At 39.6% G+C, this 17,230-nt stretch overlaps 1 protein-coding gene across 4 annotated transcripts; it reads left to right on the top strand.

Annotated features, from left to right (window-relative positions):
* Nucleotides 1-476: 476 nt before the first annotated feature.
* LOC147323207 (carnitine O-palmitoyltransferase 1, liver isoform) lies at nt 477-16,004 on the top strand. 4 transcript variants are annotated; one of them, XM_086303460.1, is made up of 19 exons: nt 477-721; nt 5,493-5,653; nt 6,255-6,394; nt 6,974-7,145; nt 7,502-7,603; nt 7,883-8,020; nt 8,161-8,238; nt 9,058-9,165; nt 10,270-10,354; nt 11,620-11,815; nt 11,890-12,078; nt 12,197-12,302; nt 12,385-12,501; nt 12,884-13,048; nt 13,619-13,747; nt 13,836-13,991; nt 14,079-14,192; nt 14,345-14,437; nt 14,770-16,004. In XM_086303460.1, the coding sequence occupies exons 2-19, from the start codon at nt 5,513-5,515 to the stop codon at nt 14,893-14,895; spliced, it is 2,355 nt and encodes a 784-aa protein (XP_086159586.1). In that variant the 5' UTR covers nt 477-721; nt 5,493-5,512; the 3' UTR covers nt 14,896-16,004. The 4 variants fall into 4 exon arrangements, with proteins under 4 accessions (XP_086159586.1, XP_086159584.1, XP_086159585.1 ...); XM_086303458.1 differs by lacking the exon at nt 10,270-10,354 and adding an exon at nt 9,678-9,765 and having other exon boundaries at nt 478-721; XM_086303459.1 differs by lacking the exons at nt 477-721; nt 10,270-10,354 and adding exons at nt 5,250-5,357; nt 9,678-9,765.
* The last annotated feature ends 1,226 nt before the right edge of the window (nt 16,005-17,230 follow it).

The raw sequence follows: 17,230 nt of genomic DNA, 5'->3' as shown, positions 1-17,230 counted from the left end.
TATGTGTGTCTGTTTAGTTCCTGTGTAAAAAAAGAAAAGAAAAAGTGGCTTACTTTTAGGAAGCTTTTCCTTTCTTCATGACAGTTTGCCGTGACACACTGTCACACAAACGGGAAGTGTAATGTCTTATACAGTAATTATAGAATAATATTAAAGATTCTTGTAACCTTCTGAAGTTAGAATACTCAAGGCAAGTTTGATGGAGTTTATAATCACATTTTTTTTTTCAATTTAAGCAAACCTTCAGAAAAATCTGGTCAACTTGAATCAAGATTTTTCAGAAATATGTGTAAGAGACCTTAATTGCTTTGCTAAAATATAAAACAGAGAAAAACAAAACCTCTGTTTTATTCTCTTGTAGAAACAAGGAAAGCTGTGCCACGTGATCCAAACTATCCACCCCTTAAAAACGTTAACATTTCACAAAAACTCCTACTCTCGGCATTTTGTTTAAGAAGATTGGCATTGCCTCATCGCTCAGGTATTATGGGCGTTACTCTCAAAGCGTTGTCGTGAAATTTACCACAGTCCTTAAAGGCAACATCAGCTCATAAAGCGAGCATCAATGTAGTACACCCGCGAAGAGGAAGAGGCGGAGGGAGAGGTGGTTTTCTAGACCCTACTGTAGCGGTTACCAGGTGCTTGTGCGACGTCGAAAGTTAGCCGTCGGTTCCTGCTTCTCAGAGATTTCTGGAATTTTGACATCCGTTAGGAGTAACAGGTATGTTTAACAAGCTTTTGACGGTGCTTTTAGTGTGTTGCAAAGAGGAGACAAACGGTCGCATCTTTGTTAGCACTGTTAACATGCACCATCAGCAGCCGTTTGTATGTCCTCAACTCCATGAAGGGCTGGGTGCTCTGCTAGCGAGCACTAGCCACGGCTAACGTTAATTTTCAAACCTGCTGCACTTGGGCAAAACACTAGCTGGCTTTAACCGTCACCACTTGCCTTACTGTGGTTATAGCTAACAGGAACATAACGCTTTCAGAAATAATTTCGATAATTATTAAAAAACGTACCATATATATATTTGTATTTTATTTTTATTTTTTTTTTACTGTTACTGCTGTGAATTGGATTTTACTTTGTTTAAGCAGGACGTATCTTTTTTGTTATTGTTATGGTTATTGAAATGTTATACATCTTTGATAACGCATTTCTTTTCGGTTTCCGTATGCGCCAGATTGTTATCTCCACAGTTAATCGCTTTGTTGACATGTTATCTTAAACATATTTCGCATATCGGCGGCAGAGTGCACAGCTTGATGTTCCCATCCAGAGTTTGGGAATGAGCTGCTTCCATTCGTAAGTTTTCTGCCTGACATGTACACCTCTGCTTAGTCATATCTGGAAACCACAGTGGCTCAGGTGAACTTCGGGTCAATCTCAAGTGAGCTTATGATGTACAAGCGTATTAGACTGGTGATGTCGAAGTATGGGCCCTCACATTCCCTCTTTTGTGGAAGACTTTATAACAAAGTAATGCTACATATCTAGTTAGTCATGCTATATGACATCAAACAAATCTGAAAAAATAAATTTAACAGCCGCCTTAAGTGTCACGGTCTTCTGCTCAGCATGCTTTTTCTGTAACTGTGAGCATCAATGTCATGGGATTTATCACAGTTTTCAGCAGAAAGTCTGTACCAGTTTAATGTCTGTGACATAAAGCAACAGGGGAAAAAAATCATTGGTACCCTGCATGCTTTAGCTGCATTATCTGTATTATATAGTTTACTGGACTAAACATCAAAAAGTGTATTCTGGGCAGATGTTTTAAAGGTACCATTCTTACCTACATTTTGATATCAAATGTTAACTGGCTTTATTGAATATACCACAGCTATTGTACAAAAAAGGAGCTGAATCTGAGGGGCTCAAGTGGAAGCGCAGGTTGATTTTTCGTGGATTGAGTTGTAGATCCCATCAAAGCATCGTGGAGTCTAATGAAGTCATTTAAAAAAGGATCTTGGCTTGGAATGTCAGGCTTATAAGAGACCAGTGTTTTCACAACAAGAAGCTCTTAGTTTTATGAAATAAATTTTCATTGCATTTTTTGCTATTCAAACCTGCACTGTGCATATCTGTCTGACATCACATCTGAAAATTGTTGTTAAGCTGGATTACTTCAGTCTGTTTAACAATACCAGATTTTACATTACATTACAGACCTTTAATTTTTAATATCTGTCCAAATGAAAACATGGGCAAGTGAGAAGAGCCAGCACATAAGCTTGGCTGATGGGCCCAATGGTCGGTTGTTGATGTTCTGCAGGATATTTGTGTGCAATAACACAGAAGATACAGTGCTTCACATTTTCAGTTAAAGTGTTTTTGATTTCCTGAACAATGTGCACACATAATGATTACACTTTCAGTTCTTGTAGTTACTATACACATTCACCAAGGTTAAAGCCAACATGATTATACACTAAACACATGTACTGAAGTTAAACCCAATATGGCATGGTGTCATGTTCACCAGAGTTGTGTAATGCACAGGGTTTGTGTTTTTTTTTTTTTGGGGGGGGGTTCTTCTTGTTACTCGTCATACAGACAGGAAATGTTAAGTCGAGATAAGCTGAGCTTGTAGAAACACCAAGAATCCAACGGCTCTTGATCTTTTCTTGAACCTCATAGCCGTTTTCTGAGCACAAGTGTGCCCCTGTGCACAAAAGTCATTCTCTCAAAGTTAATGAGCAACAACCTTTATTTTCACAACCCGAAACATGCGTCTCTGGTCTGGTGCAATGGGCATTCTTATGCTTAACCAACCTTAATGCAGTTTGCTTATACTTTGTTGTGGTGTAAATTCCTCAGTGGTGTTGGTGTTTACCTTTCACCTAGTTTTCACTAGCCCTGCCTAGTTCTTCTTTTTCTGTCTGATTTCATCTGCTGGCAGTGTTTGCCAGTTTTTTCTGGTTTAGTTCATAGATAAAGCAACTTATCTTATCACAGCTCATTATACCCCTTATCTGTTACTTGTATAAATTAAACGATATCTTTAAGTTGATCAAAATGCTGTTGTTACGCTGTGTCAGCATCTGATAATAGGAATTAAAAGGATTAATACACACCTGAGTACACATTAAGCTCTCAAAAGTTTTAGTCTAGTCAGTGAGATATTGATATCAAATCTAGCGGGACCCGCATAAAAAGGCTCCCTCATGGCACGTGCCTCAGATATGACCTGAGCAGGTGTGCTGTGCCTCTGTTGTCCCTGACAAAAAGGAGCTGAAGTAAAACAGGTGCAGCTTTTTAGAGTACTGCAGATATTCTAGATATGACATAAAGCTCATCACCTCACTGGGGTCTAGTGATGGTGTGAAAATCATGTGTTTTGTATTAGAGATGCAGTAGGTGTAGCTTCCACAGGGATGCATTCCAGTGTGACAGTCACTGTACCTCAGGGCATTATCCATAGCCTTTTTTGTGGAGGAAAATCAATTCCCTTTGTGAAGAGAATCAGTAATTGCTTTAGAAATATCCAATAACATCAGCAGCCGGTCAGCACCTCCCCCATCAAACATCAAATCAAGTTTCAAGCTCACTTTGCATTTGAAAGGAGTTATTTTGAACTTGTCTTTAAAAATCCTCAAATGCACATGATGGATGTGTTCAGCTTAGCATAAGTGTTCTGCTAACTCATTTTCAGTCTGATGAATCATCTTCACTTCATTCGCTACCACCTTCAGGGCCCAGCAGCTGCTGTAACCAAGTTACACATGAGAAATATCACAGTTCACGATGTGTAGAGGTTACTGCTGCAATCTGTTTTCCGTTTACTGGTTTAAGGGGGCCAGTTGATGTTAAAGAAAGCAGCAGTGGAGATGTTCCTTGTACATGTCCTGGTTGTTGTAATGTACCCCTGGATAGCTAAATCTCATAGCCAAGGACTTGTTAGCAGTTAATCTAATATTTATCTGGCAGATGCTTTAATTTGTTATTGCTACAAAGGGTAATGCCTCAATCAGGTCTTTTATGGTGATTTACATTTGCAACTCCTCACCTATGGGGTGTACTTTAAAGTAAAAGCAATAGCTTAGTAAGGTTTGTTGAGCCTGAAGCCGGAGGGTTCAGTGTCAAGGCCAGACCGCTTTGGTGATTTATGCTGAATTGCATGTGTTCAGAGTTGTGGATTAAAATGGGCTGTAAATTGAGTGGCTGTTACATGTAGTTGTTACATATTTTCCTAACAAGTGAAGGATCAGATTGGTTGAATTCTGGGAGGAGACACAAATCCCTTTGGGGGATTGCGTCAGGGAAAGCATCCGGTGTAAAAATCTGCCAAATCAAACATGTGGAGCTGCCCACTGTGGTGACCCTAAAAGTAGCTTTTATTCACTATGAGCATAGATTCATGGAAATCCATTGAGCAGTACAGCAATGATGCTGCAGTTCAGAGCTTTGCAGAAAAATAGTAAAATAATTATGTTTGTTTGCAAATTTGCCAAACTCTTTTCTTTCAGCGTCTCTCTTTCTTAACCTCATTTGTTGCAACAATGACGCTTTTTCCTGTGATAAAATTTTAATATAATTCTTCATGACCTCTTTCACATGAGTGAAGTGGAATCAGCTTGTCAACTGTATCAACTCCAAGTATGTTTACCAAGAAAAGTTCCAATACCACAAGTTGCCATTGCATTACAGAGCATAGAGGCCATATTTCAATTTAGTGGAGCAGAAATATGAATGCATGCCAGTGTAGGTCATGACCTTTATCTTAAAAAAAGAAAGTAGTAGAATGAGTCAGAAAGTTCACACTGTTGCTTTTCATTCAGTGCCCTCTGTTCATTCATAGTTCGGACTCATTCACACATTCACATAGTCAGCAGCACACTGATTGTGACGTGAATTTCTATCAGTGCGGTCGATCACAGCATCACATAAGATTGCTAGTTTATTAGTGTTTAAAGCTTCATACATACATATTTAAACAGTGATTACTACAGTAATGAACAGATGTTTTAACTGCCAGGTTATCAGTGGCTTAATGTCCACAAAGCTCAGTTATAATCAGGCACAGTTCCTCTCTAGGTAACAGATTAATGATAAAAGCATGTTATTATTATGTCCTTGTAAAACAAATATGTGCTTTGACGTTAATCATATAATGATTAACAGTTCCTTCAGGCTCTGCAGGAGGGGACAACGTGTCAGGTAGCAGGTTTTTAAGCCTTTCTGGAATGGAAAAGCACAGAATTTGAATTTGCCCAAAGTTAACAGAATTTCGCTGATCCTGTTTATCTGGAAAACCTGTTAGATATTTAAACAGGTTTTTGTTCTTGTGTGCCTGTTTTAAAAGTTGGCACCTGGAATGTTGCATTCTTTCGCCTGATGTCTAATTTCGCCTGAGGTTGGTCATTTTCCACACGTGTTCTTGTTCTTGTGTCTAAACACTCGGTTCTCTGGCCTCTAGGGTGTCAGATGACTTTTCTAAATTGTTGGTTAAAGAAAACCTTTCCTCTCCTCTGCTCCATCTTTATTTCAGGTTCACTGTGCACAGTGATCATGGCAGAAGCCCACCAAGCCGTCGCTTTTCAATTCACCGTTACCCCAGATGGCATTGATCTGCAGCTGTCCCATCAGGCCCTCACTGAGATCTACCTCTCTGGCATGCGTTCATGGAAGAAGCGTATCGTCAGAATTAAGGTATCTTTGTTCGTGTTAAGCGGCATGTCCCTAAAACATTGTTGGCATCATTCTTCCTCTTTTCGTATTACAGTGGTTCCTTAACTCATTACAGTAGCACGTGCATCTGAGCTGCAGTTAAATGTCAGAGTGGCTTTCACCCTGTGGTTTTGTTTTCATTTTAGTCTCATTATGTTTGTCTTTGTATAACAGTTATTTTTAGTTTTGCTTTGAGCAAGTTTTTTTTTTTCATGTGGGTTTAATTGTCAGCGATGAACACAACACATTACTGCACACGCTTCAGAAGTGAGTGTTTGACTTTTTTTATTTTGTCTTCACTTTGATCACGCTCTTTCAGAGGCGCTATGAATAATTACTGAAGTTGTTTTGATGTGGTAGCATTTTACTGTTGGACACTCACCTTTTCGAGGCTTAAATTTCCAGTTTAATTACTGGTAATATTTTTTATAAATCCAGTGTGAAACCGAGCTGGATCTAATTTAGCCATTCATAGTTGAACATTTATCTAATCTGCACCTTAATTATAAGTGAATTTTTGTACAGCATGTCAGTGAAATGACTACAAAGAGAGAATAACATGTTTTTTCTCTCACTCTACCAGAACAGTGTGATAACAGGAGTGTATCCTGCTAGTCCGTCATCCTGGCTGTTTGTGGTCATCGCAATCCTGGCTACTATGTACACTCGCTCAGACCCTTCAATGGGACTCATAGCCAAGATACAGGAGCACCTGCCAGTCAGGTAACATACCTCATGACTCCTTTAACCCTCCTAAGACCCGAACTCAAACCCGAATTAATGAATGAATGTTTTCTTATTAGTTATTAAATAAACAGAATTAATACTTTAGTTTTACTGTGATTCAATAAAAATGGCAACCATCTATGACACACTTGCATAAGTTCCAAAAAGCTCTGCATATGAGTGCAAATGTAATGTTTCTCTGGTTTTTGGTCAGATTGACAAAAAAAAAACCCACGTTTTTTGTTTGAGTTGTAATGGGTTCACTACAACTATAAGCACACTTTAAGGCAATGAGATTGTGTCTCCCTGCTAAACAGAGATCTATGTTTTTTTCTTGTCTGTTTTCAATAAACAAAAATGCTTGTAATAAAAATATAGTTGGTGGAACCTGTAGCCTGAAGCTAAATCAACATGAATTTTCTTTTTTCTTTCTAGCCCGCTTTTGTCTTAAATATTAAACGTGTCCATCTTCTTTCTTCACTGCAGCATCTGAAGCTTTCGTACTGTCTTGTACTCGAGTCTTGTTCACTCATCTTCTTTTTGTCTCATTTTATTTCACACACACATCATTTCCAGCCAGTCGATGAGTACGCAGTGCCAGGCAGTGGTGTCAGCAGTGCTCTTCAGCACCATGCTTTGGCTAATGCTCATCTTCACTATGCGCCTGTGCCTCAAGCAGCTCCTCTCCTACCACCGCTGGATGTTCGAGCAGCATGGCAAGATGTCCACCACCACCAAAATCTGGGTGGTCAGTACTTTTTCTTCAGTTTTTCCACTTCCCAGTGTGACATAACTACCTTCCACTGTCCATCTGGTTTTAGATCTCCTAAAATATCAGGTGTCCCTCTATCATACCAAGTTTATATGATATTTTTATGCATTAGAATAAAGCATTTTTATTTACAGCTTTGCTTTGAATCTAAGTTTAGAGGCCCTCATTATTTAGCATAAAAATTGAATGTTTATTTATTTTACACGGCATTTTTATCTTGTGAAATACTTGTGTAAATTACTGGATTCAAATCCAAACCAACTACTGTGAGTCATATAGGTGTGATGTGCATTCATATTTACAGTGCGTCTGTCCTTGTGTGTCTATGTCAGGCGCTGGTGCGCATCTTTTCTGGCAGAAAGCCGCTGCTCTACAGCTATCAGGGTTCGCTGCCAAATCTCCCTGTGCCCACCATCAAGGACACAGTCAAGAGGGTGAGATGTCACATGAAGCAGAGGAAATGATAACATGCTGATCACTGACCATAAAACAGATGGTTCTTTTATCACATTCATCATTTGTTTTCAGTTTTTTATTTTTGTTTTTTTTAGCTAGTTGAGAATTTAGTAAAAAAACAACAACAAGGTTTATATTAATCCACAATGAGCAAAGGAGGAATAGAAAAATAATTTTTGTATTGTATCGACAGAATTAGATATGTTTGTGCTCATATAACATTTTTTTTTTTTTATCACGTTACCTGTTTCATTTAGTACTTGGAATCAGTGCGTCCGCTGATGGATGATAAAGAGTATGAACGCATGACCAAGCTGGCCGCAGAGTTTGAGAGCAGCCTTGGTAACCGCCTGCAGTGGTACCTCAAACTCAAAGCTCTCTGGGCTTCAAACTATGTAAGTGGTTGGTCACAGTGATCTGGTAAGGTGTGGCCAAAGCAAAGCCATTAAGAGAAAATTTCAAATTCCATTAACAATGTATATCTGTGGTCTGAATTATTTAGCTTGTGTGAATATGCAGTCACTTTTGCTTTCAGGTCAGTGACTGGTGGGAGGAATATGTCTACCTCCGGGGTCGAAGCCCAATCATGGTCAACAGTAACTACTATGGCATGGTAAGAAAGTGTTACTGCATTAAGTTTCTTGAAGATATTTCTGCTCTAAGAGACGATGACCCTAACTTTGGATTGAATAAAAGTTGGTATTCTGAGCAAGCCAATAGATTTTCATTTTTCTGCGCTATTAAACATATTAAAGGATAATAGCCAAGATCCGCACTACATAAAGTTTTTGCCAAGCCAGCATCGCTTTTTTGCATTGCTCAGGAATGAAAATACAGTGATGAGCGTTTAATCTCTAAAAATGAGTAACTGAATGAATATGAAGAATCTTTGTTCAAAAGACAAGATGTTTTTTACTCAGAGTTTTTTGTTCCTAGGTCCTGTGTACAAATCATATATAAGCAAACCTTGTCTGAATAGTCAAACAGTGGTGTAGAGAGCATTTGCAAAAATGCAGACAATAAAATCACTGACTGCCAAGGCTCTCTACGTTGTAAGGTAAAGACCCAAAAATCAGACCATCCCTTATGAGCAAGTACTTGGAGACAGTGGGAGGAAAAAACTCCCTTTTAACAGGAAGAAATCTCCAGCAGAGCCAGGTTCATAGAGGGACAGCCAGAATTTTTTGCCATCACAAGTATTGCCCCCTGAAGACCATGTTGGTGTCACTGTTTTTAGAGAAATATGACGTGGGTACTTTCTCCACGTCATATTTCTCTGTGTTTTTAATTAGGGCATGGTGCCAGCAAATCAGTATTTCTAATGTAAACCTCTCCATAACCTCAAACCTGTCACCTTTTAATCCTAGATGTACTCAGGGATCATTTTGTCTGGATGATCCTTACTTTCTGTATCTGTTCATTTTCTCCGCAGGACTTCTTGTATGTGACTCCAACTCCCATCCAGGCAGCCAGGGCCGGCAACAGCATCCATTCGTTCTTCCTTTACCGCCGCAAACTCAACAAAGAAGAGCTCAAACCTGTGAGTTAAGCCACCAGTCCACCCCTGCTGCTACGTATATATGATAGCATTCATTTTTCTTATCTTCGTGCTATGGCAACAGATGGCTTGTTAACTGGATGTCTCATATTTTAATGTTATTTTTCAAACATCAGTGTATTATGTAATATGTAGAATAGAGTGGGCGCATGAGGCCATCAGTATGTGGTGTGTGTGTGTGTAGCATTAATTCTTTCATTCATCTATCCATCAGCGTTTATGTGCCTTGTATCTCCATGCATTTTATTTTTTTTTTTGTAAAGACATTTCCCTTATGTTATCATACCATACTCATCTTTTACCCCTTCCTTTTGTATCCTTTTCAATCTCTCTTTTACTTGCTTGATTTTTCTTTATTTACCTCCCTGTTTCCCTCTCACTCTTAAAAAAAAATAAAAATCCCCTCCTTTTCCCTGGCCCTACGTTTCTTCCATGGCTTTCTTCTGTTCTTCTCCACGTGCCCTCGCCTTCGTCTTCTCCTCTCCGTTTCCCAGAGTCGTATACCAGGCACTGTCATTCCTCTGTGTGCTGCTCAGTGTGAGAGGATATTCAACACCACACGCATTCCTGGAGAGGAGACGGGTAAAGAGACTGAGCAGCATGCACGCGTCAACAGCATCCACAGAAATGTCTGAATGTGAAGTCTGCTCCATTTTCAGACATCATAGCGAGCATTGCTAACACACCTCCCCTTCAGCAATGATGAGGCATACTGAAGGTGTCTGAAGCCTCTGGAGTTTAAGCATGGGATAGAAAATTGTGTCAGTGTGTGTTTGTATGTTTGTGTGGTTCAAGTAAGGCGTCTCTGATTCACTGAGTCACAATGTCTCTGCTGAACAGCTCATCCTGTCATCTCTCATCAATCTCCTCTCGCCTGCTGGTTTCATCTCAGGTCTGTCTGGGTTTCTGGAGAGACGCTGTCTTAAACTAATGCCTTTTTCCCCCTTCCTGCCCACACATTTTGTTTTCTCATTTTTTCCCCTTCTTCTCTTCCCAACACTTCCTTTCTATCAACCTTTGTTTCCTCTTCCTCCTTCTTCCCTATACTGTTCCTGGTCTGGTGCATACTTCTCTTATTCTACTCAGTGGTTGCTGAGGTCTGCAGTTCCTTGCTGTTCCTATCAGTTTGAGCGGATGTTTGACACTTGTCGAATCCCTGGAATACTAACAGGTAGTATTTATATTCTTACTCAACTGGCCCCAAATTTTTTTAGATCTCTAAATGCCCCCCAAAAAAGTAAAAAGGAAAAAAAACTATTTAAAATTGACAAGAATTCTTGTTTCATATGCAATAGTTTGTGTTTGGGCATCATGATATATGACGATCACTCTGTCAGTCATTTCAAGTTACAGATCATAGTGTAAAGAAACCCAAATTTCATTCCTGCTTTTATTATTGCAATTGCACTCAAGCATGCAGGCTCAAATTTGACTACGTTTTTTGCAGTTGTTCTCAGTCACAGCCTGGCTTAGGTTAGGTCATTGTAAACCTAATTAGTGAAGTTGTGCTTTGCCCTACACGTGGCATGAATTCAGTGAAGCCAGGTGTTCCAGTCATGTATGATAATGATGGTTTAGCTTTGCAGTCTTTTTACAACATCTTTTTAGATGCTCATGGCAACATCCTGATCATCTCACACCATGTGCATTCAGTTTGCATTGGACAAGACCTGAAATATTTAGAATGGTGTGCTGGGTTGTTGTGAATTCATCTATGTTACAGTGTTACTGGGGATTTTAGCTACACTGAGACCCTACGCCATAAACTTGATGTGTACCTCAACAAAGGTGTAACTATATATCACATTGACACAGGCAGCAACTATTGTTATTGGCCTGTTGAATGCTCCTGTGCATTTGTGGTGACTTTTTCACTGCAGTTTTCAAATTTATCAGTGAGAGAATAATCATCACCATCTCATTATAAGGACTCAGACTCCCTGGAGGAGATTGTTTAAACTATTGCAATGGAGGTGTAAAAAGAAGTAGAAAATATGAGGAGCAAATATGTTTTCCCACAGAAATAAGTGACGACAACAAAGAGAGAGGACCCACGAGGGGAAAAAAGCCCAGCATTTTTTTTGTTGCTGTTGGCTGGTACCGCATATAAAACACGGGACTACATGGTAATTAACACATAATGCACCAGCACAAGCATAATAAACCAAAATCTGATCAGGCCTTTAGACTACTTTGGAAAAAAAGAAAGGTTTAGAAAATGCATTTATTTTAGGGACACAAGACACCTTAACCTGTAAGTTAAGTCTATCATCTTATGTATGTATTTCCCTGACATTGTGGGGTTTTTTACAGCACCTTCCCACCATCAACATTTTCACATCCCACCTCATTATCTTCACTAAATTCATCACTGTTTTACACCACAGTATGTCCACTTTGTCTTTTACCATCTTCTTTCTTCTTTTCTATCCAAAGATACCGTCCAGCATTGGCAGGACAGCGACTACATTGTGGTTTACCACAGAGGGCGCTACTTTCGTCTCAGGGTGTACCAGGCAGGCAGACTTCTGTCTCCGAGGGAGATTGAATTCCAGATTCAGAGGATCCTAGATGACCCTTCACCTCCTTCCAAAGGGGAGGCCAAACTTGGGGCCTTGACTGCTGGAGACAGGTCAGTTTGATTGTTTACATTACCTGCAACATACACCACACTGTAATTCTAATGTAAATGTCTATAATCAATAGAGTTCCCTGGGCTAAGGCCAGGACCAAGTATTTCAGCAGCGGGATCAATAAACGCTCTTTGGATTGCATCGAGAAGGCCGCGTTCTTTGTGACACTAGATGACGAAGAGCAGGGCATGATGGGAGATGACCCAGCAGCCAGTTTAGACCGCTACGCCAAATCTCTGTTGCACGGGAAATGTTATGACAGGTACTTTTACACTAAAATATTCACTGTGTTATGAATTTGTCATCAAGTTATTGTTGCCCTGCTGTTGACTTGGTGGAGATTTTCCTGTAGTGATCTGTTATTATTGGTCGCCATGCAGGTGGTTTGACAAGTCCTTCACAGTTGTTTACTACAAGAACGGGAAAAATGGCATCAATGCAGAGCACTCCTGGGCTGATGCGCCGGTGCTGGCACACGTGTGGGAGGTAAGGAATACAAAAGAAAACTTGGAATGTTGTTATGTTGCTCTGAGTAGCTATAATTTTAGATGCGTTTGTGTGTTTCCAGTACACTCTGGCCACTGACAGCTTCCAGCTCGGTTACAACGCAGAAGGTCACTGTAAAGGAGACGTGGATCCATCCCTGCCCCGACCAGTGAAGCTCAGCTGGGAAATCCTTCCAGAAGTTAGTTCTGTGTTGAAAATTTTCCATTAAACATTTTCCTAAATGAAGCAAGCTATTGTCATAAAGACGGAAACAAGAAAGTACAAGAAATTCAGGGATAACATTATGATCACTGACAGGTGGAGTGAATAACACTGATTCTCTTCATCATGACTCATGGCAATGAGAATGTGAACATTTTATCCTGTAAGATGATTTGTTAGAAGTACAAAAATGGGCAAGCATAAGGATTTCAGAGAGTTTGATAAGGGCCAAAATGTGCTAGCTAAGCGACTGGGTCAGAGCATCTCCAAAACTGCAGCTCTTATGGGGTTATAGATCATGCAGAGGTTATACATATCTCAGTTTTGACTGATGTTGTTTTTCACTGTGTGTGTGACAGTGTGAAGAGCAGATCGCTCAGTCTCTGGCTGTGGCCCAGGCGCTGGCTGATGATGTGGACTTCCATGTTTTCTCCTTCCAAGAATTTGGCAAAGGAAAAGTCAAGAAGTGTCGAGTCAGTCCAGACGGCTTCATTCAGATGGCTCTTCAATTGGCCTACTTCAGGGTGAGTGTTCCACTGAAGTCGAATGGCAGTGTTACCATCTGATACCTTACCTAAACATGTAAAACAATGATGAGCTTTAACATAAAGAGAACACATGCAGGTTTAAACGTTTGAGGTCAGACTGACATCTGTTCAAAAGTTTAACCTGTTTAAACAAAGCAGAGTTACATAACTCTGATGGTCCGCATCCACTCTTTAACTTGAGATGTTTAAAATTGAATCTAATATGTAATACATAATTAAAGGTTCCATGCACTGAAAATGAACTTTTATGAAGTTGTGATTTCAGTTTGAGGCAATGATTTAATTTAATGACCCCAAAACAGACAAAGTGAGTTTGAACCAAACACCCAAAAAGGCTGAAACTTTCTTTGGAGACATGTGAGACTAGTGTTAATCAGTCTTCAAATGTCTGGTAGGATACGAGATTGACAACTTTATTAATTTTTATAGCACATTTCATTACATTAGAGCTCAAACACAGAAAGTGAACACATGGCATTTGAAACAATTGTACACTTTAATCAGTTGTTTGTTTTTTGCTGTTGTTGTTGTTTTGCGTGGTTGCAGGAACGGGGGACTTTCTGTTTGACATATGAAGCCTCCATGACCCGTCTGTTCAGGGAGGGCAGGACTGAGACTGTTCGCTCTTGCACCAACGAGTCTAGCGCCTTCATCCGAGCGCTGGAGGGCGGAGAGGTGAGAGCATGAAAACCCTCTCCTGATTTGTTTTATAAAACCTAAACACAACACAGCCATGTCACTTCACCACGTCGTTCTCCACCAGGCAGCAGACGTGTGCAAACATTTGTTCCGAGTTGCCACAGAAAAGCACCAGCTACTTTACCGCTTGGCTATGACTGGAGCCGGCATTGACAGACATCTGTTCTGCCTCTACGTGGTGTCCAAATACCTCGGAGTGGAGTCTCCTTTCCTCAAAGAGGTTTGTTTCCATGTCGTGTTTTTGTCTAGTAGCGCTTACACTGAGTTGATGTTAGCAAACTGATGTGGTGGCTTGTGTGTGTTTCAGGTTCTGTCTGAGCCATGGAGGCTGTCCACAAGTCAGACTCCCATCCAGCAGGTGGAGCTGTTTGACATAGATAACCACCCGGAGTACGTCTCCTGTGGAGGAGGCTTTGGACCGGTCAGTACCACCTCCAGTGTTTCACAGACTTTAAATAATTGTTCTACAATTATTTATTTTATTCTATATAGTTCCTGCTGGATTAGTGGACAGATTACATGAATACAGATTCAAGGGACTGGTGATGATTCAAGTGTTTTTGTGCCTTTCAGGTGGCCGATGATGGATATGGGGTGTCCTACTGCGTTTTGGGAGAGAACATGATTAACTTCCACATCTCGTGCAAACACTCATGTCCAGACACTGTGAGTTTAATGCTTTTGGTCAATTTGTAGTCAAATGTCTGTGTATTTTAGTACTTCATATGTAAATCTAGAATTGTGTTATGCTCCCTTATGCCTGTAGTTATTTACAGAAAGACATGGTTGTTCACTGCACAAGTAAACCTTTAAAATTCTTATATTTTGTCATGCAATGACTATTCTTACTATTATTCAGATTTTTTAAAAAGGCATAATATGACATTAATCTTTTATTGGCTCAATTTTGTTTCGTTTGCTTGTTTGTTTTTTAACGCTATGCTAATGCTTTTTCTCCTTCCTTCTCCTTATTCTGTGCTCTTCGTCTCTCCTTGAAGGACGCTCATAAGTTTGGTGATCAGATCAGACAAGCCCTCCGTGATCTGCTAAAGCTGCTGAGCCCAAGCCAAACAGAGGCCAGCAAAACGGAAGAGAGCCAACCTAAGGTCAAGAAAGAGCAGTAGATATTCAAATCAGAAGACGTGATGCTGAAGGGAACATGTGCAGGCATTACAATATGAAGTGAAGAAAGGCGGGTTTTTATTCTTAATTTAGTCTGAGGCATTTATAGCCAGGTAGATGATATTCGTGAGACAGCTCCACTGGAAAATGATAACAACGGAGGTGATGTTTTTACTGATATGCATATGTTTGTGCGTTTATATTAGCTGTGCGATGGGTGCATGGAGCGAGAAAGGGTCCGCAGAGTTTGGTTTTAACAGTGAAACAACTTGAAATGTGCACGTGTAAATGAAAAGTACAGTGGGGCCAGTACACATCTCAGTGTTAGGATGGAAGATCCTAACTTCACCTTATTGCAGGGAGTAAATGAATGCAAATTTCTGCAGTGTGTTTTCGACACAAGTAAAGATAAAACTCCTCTGTTGTTGGATCTGTTTGGGGAAACGCTGTGGGATGTTAGTGTGAATTTTGGAGTATTGCCATGGGGAGAAAACATGATGGACTGTTGAGGTGACTTCATTTTCTACCATCTGAATTCAAAACTGCTGTAACGATGACACCAGGTATTTTAGAATCATGGAAGTCTGTGACTTCTCAGTGTTTACTCGATGTGTATAAATTGCTTTTTACATACACAACTGTAATGCTGTACTTAAAGCACCAGGCTGGTTATACATGTAGTGAAGATACATGGCTATTTTAAATTAATTAAATATATCCAGTGCCATATTTTTATTTTTATTTTCTTGGAGGCTTAGTTTGTATTCACTAAGTTTAACTTACAAAGTTAGCAGACATACAATCTAGTTATTCAACTGCTATAAATGTATTTTATATTTTTACTTTATTGTTACCACTGTTTAAAAGCACCATAACAATGCAAGTTGTATTTATGAACATGATGTGCAATTATTCAGTCCCACGCAGCGCTGCAGGTCAGACCTGGATTAGATGTAAAGTGTACCTGTGACACAGATTGATGTTTTTCTCCACTTACTGCTGCCTTCTTTGGTTTTTACTCCAGATCAGCTTCTCTTATTATGTTGTTCTCATGAGCCTTTTTAATGCAATATTACGAGGGGAAATAAAGATATTCTTAAAGAAAAAACTAGTGGGGTTTTTGTTTGGTGTTTGTTTTTGTTGCTTTGAAACATCTCTCCCCCAGTTTAGCAGATTGCTCATGAAGAAACCTGTTGGGTGTCTGTATATTTCTGTGCAACGCTCAAACCTACCTGGCCCTATGTGAAAAGTAATCGCCGTATTTGTTTAATCATGAATTAACTTTGACCACATTTTATTTAGAAAACTGAGTTTAATTTCATTTACCACAAACAGATTTGAGTAGTGCCAGACCTGCTGAATCAAGAAATCACTGACAAAGTGAAGCAGGCTAAATGATCTCAATAAGCAAACATTGACATAGAGAACCACCCACAAACATTTTGCAGCAGGATAACATCCGAAACACACCAGCATGTCCATTTTTTCATGGTCTAGTCAAAGTCCAGACTTAAATCTGATTGAGATGCTTTGGCATGACCCTAAATGGGCCGTTCATACTTGAGAACCCTCCACTATGACTCCTTGACTTTTAGGAGAGCTTTAAAAAGTTGAGTAAAGAACTGACCTCCTTTAAAAAAGCCTCACTCACAGCCAAGTCACTCAAGTCCAAGGATGACATTTTTTATGTTTATCATTGGCTTCACATTTCTGTTCGCAGTTACTGATGCTTTTCTGCTTGATGTTGTGCTGCTTCTTTTTTTTGTTGTTGCAGAAGCTACACATAGAATCAAGTAAGCATGTGGTTTTTCTTATAAGTCTTCAAGTCATCTGTTGGAGCTATTTGTTCTTTATTTTTGTTTTTGTTCTTATTTTTGAAATTAGTTAAAGTTTGTTGTTAGTTTACTTATATTTTGGGGTTTATTTGTCGGTTAATATTTTGTTTTAAATGATTTGTTTTGTTTGTTGTTATTTTGTTAAATTAGTCAGTAAGAGCTGTAGGGCCATTTTGTTTCTATAAATAAAGAGACTGGTATAGGACCAGCATGCATTGGGGTGGGCCTATGGTTTTTTACCAGAGCAGGAGAAGCAGTAGGAAGGATCTTGTTATTGCTTGCCAAATGGATAAATAAACCAAAACTCTCAACTAAAAGGTTTGGACAATGGACTTCTTTTGCCTGCGTACGAAATATTACCTCAGTGCAGCAGTGGCTTGTGGACTAAGTTGTGGGACGTTTGATCATACAAAAGTAAAGGAATTGCCACTACACAAAGTAAAAAACCTTCCCGTGGACAAAGGAATAATTCTTCATTAATGGATATAAGGATTTCAAGGAT

Source organism: Aulonocara sp. 'chitande type north' Nkhata Bay, linkage group LG8 (assembly GCF_057382095.1).
Source record: "Aulonocara sp. 'chitande type north' Nkhata Bay isolate Kocher_YH1m ecotype deep benthic linkage group LG8, A_spYH_male_GT1.1, whole genome shotgun sequence".
Classification (NCBI taxonomy): Eukaryota; Metazoa; Chordata; class Actinopteri; order Cichliformes; family Cichlidae; genus Aulonocara; species Aulonocara sp. 'chitande type north' Nkhata Bay.
This window is presented reverse-complemented; position numbering and strand designations above follow the sequence as displayed.

Coding starts and splice junctions, on each gene's coding strand:
- LOC147323207 (XM_086303456.1), top strand. CDS start 5,429: ATGACTTTTCTAAATTGTTGGTTAAAGAAAACCTTTCCTCTCCTCTGC. Junction 5,654..6,254: donor AGCGTATCGTCAGAATTAAG/GTATCTTTGTTC, acceptor TCACTCTACCAG/AACAGTGTGATAACAGGAGT. Junction 14,193..14,344: donor GTGGAGGAGGCTTTGGACCG/GTCAGTACCACC, acceptor TGTGCCTTTCAG/GTGGCCGATGATGGATATGG.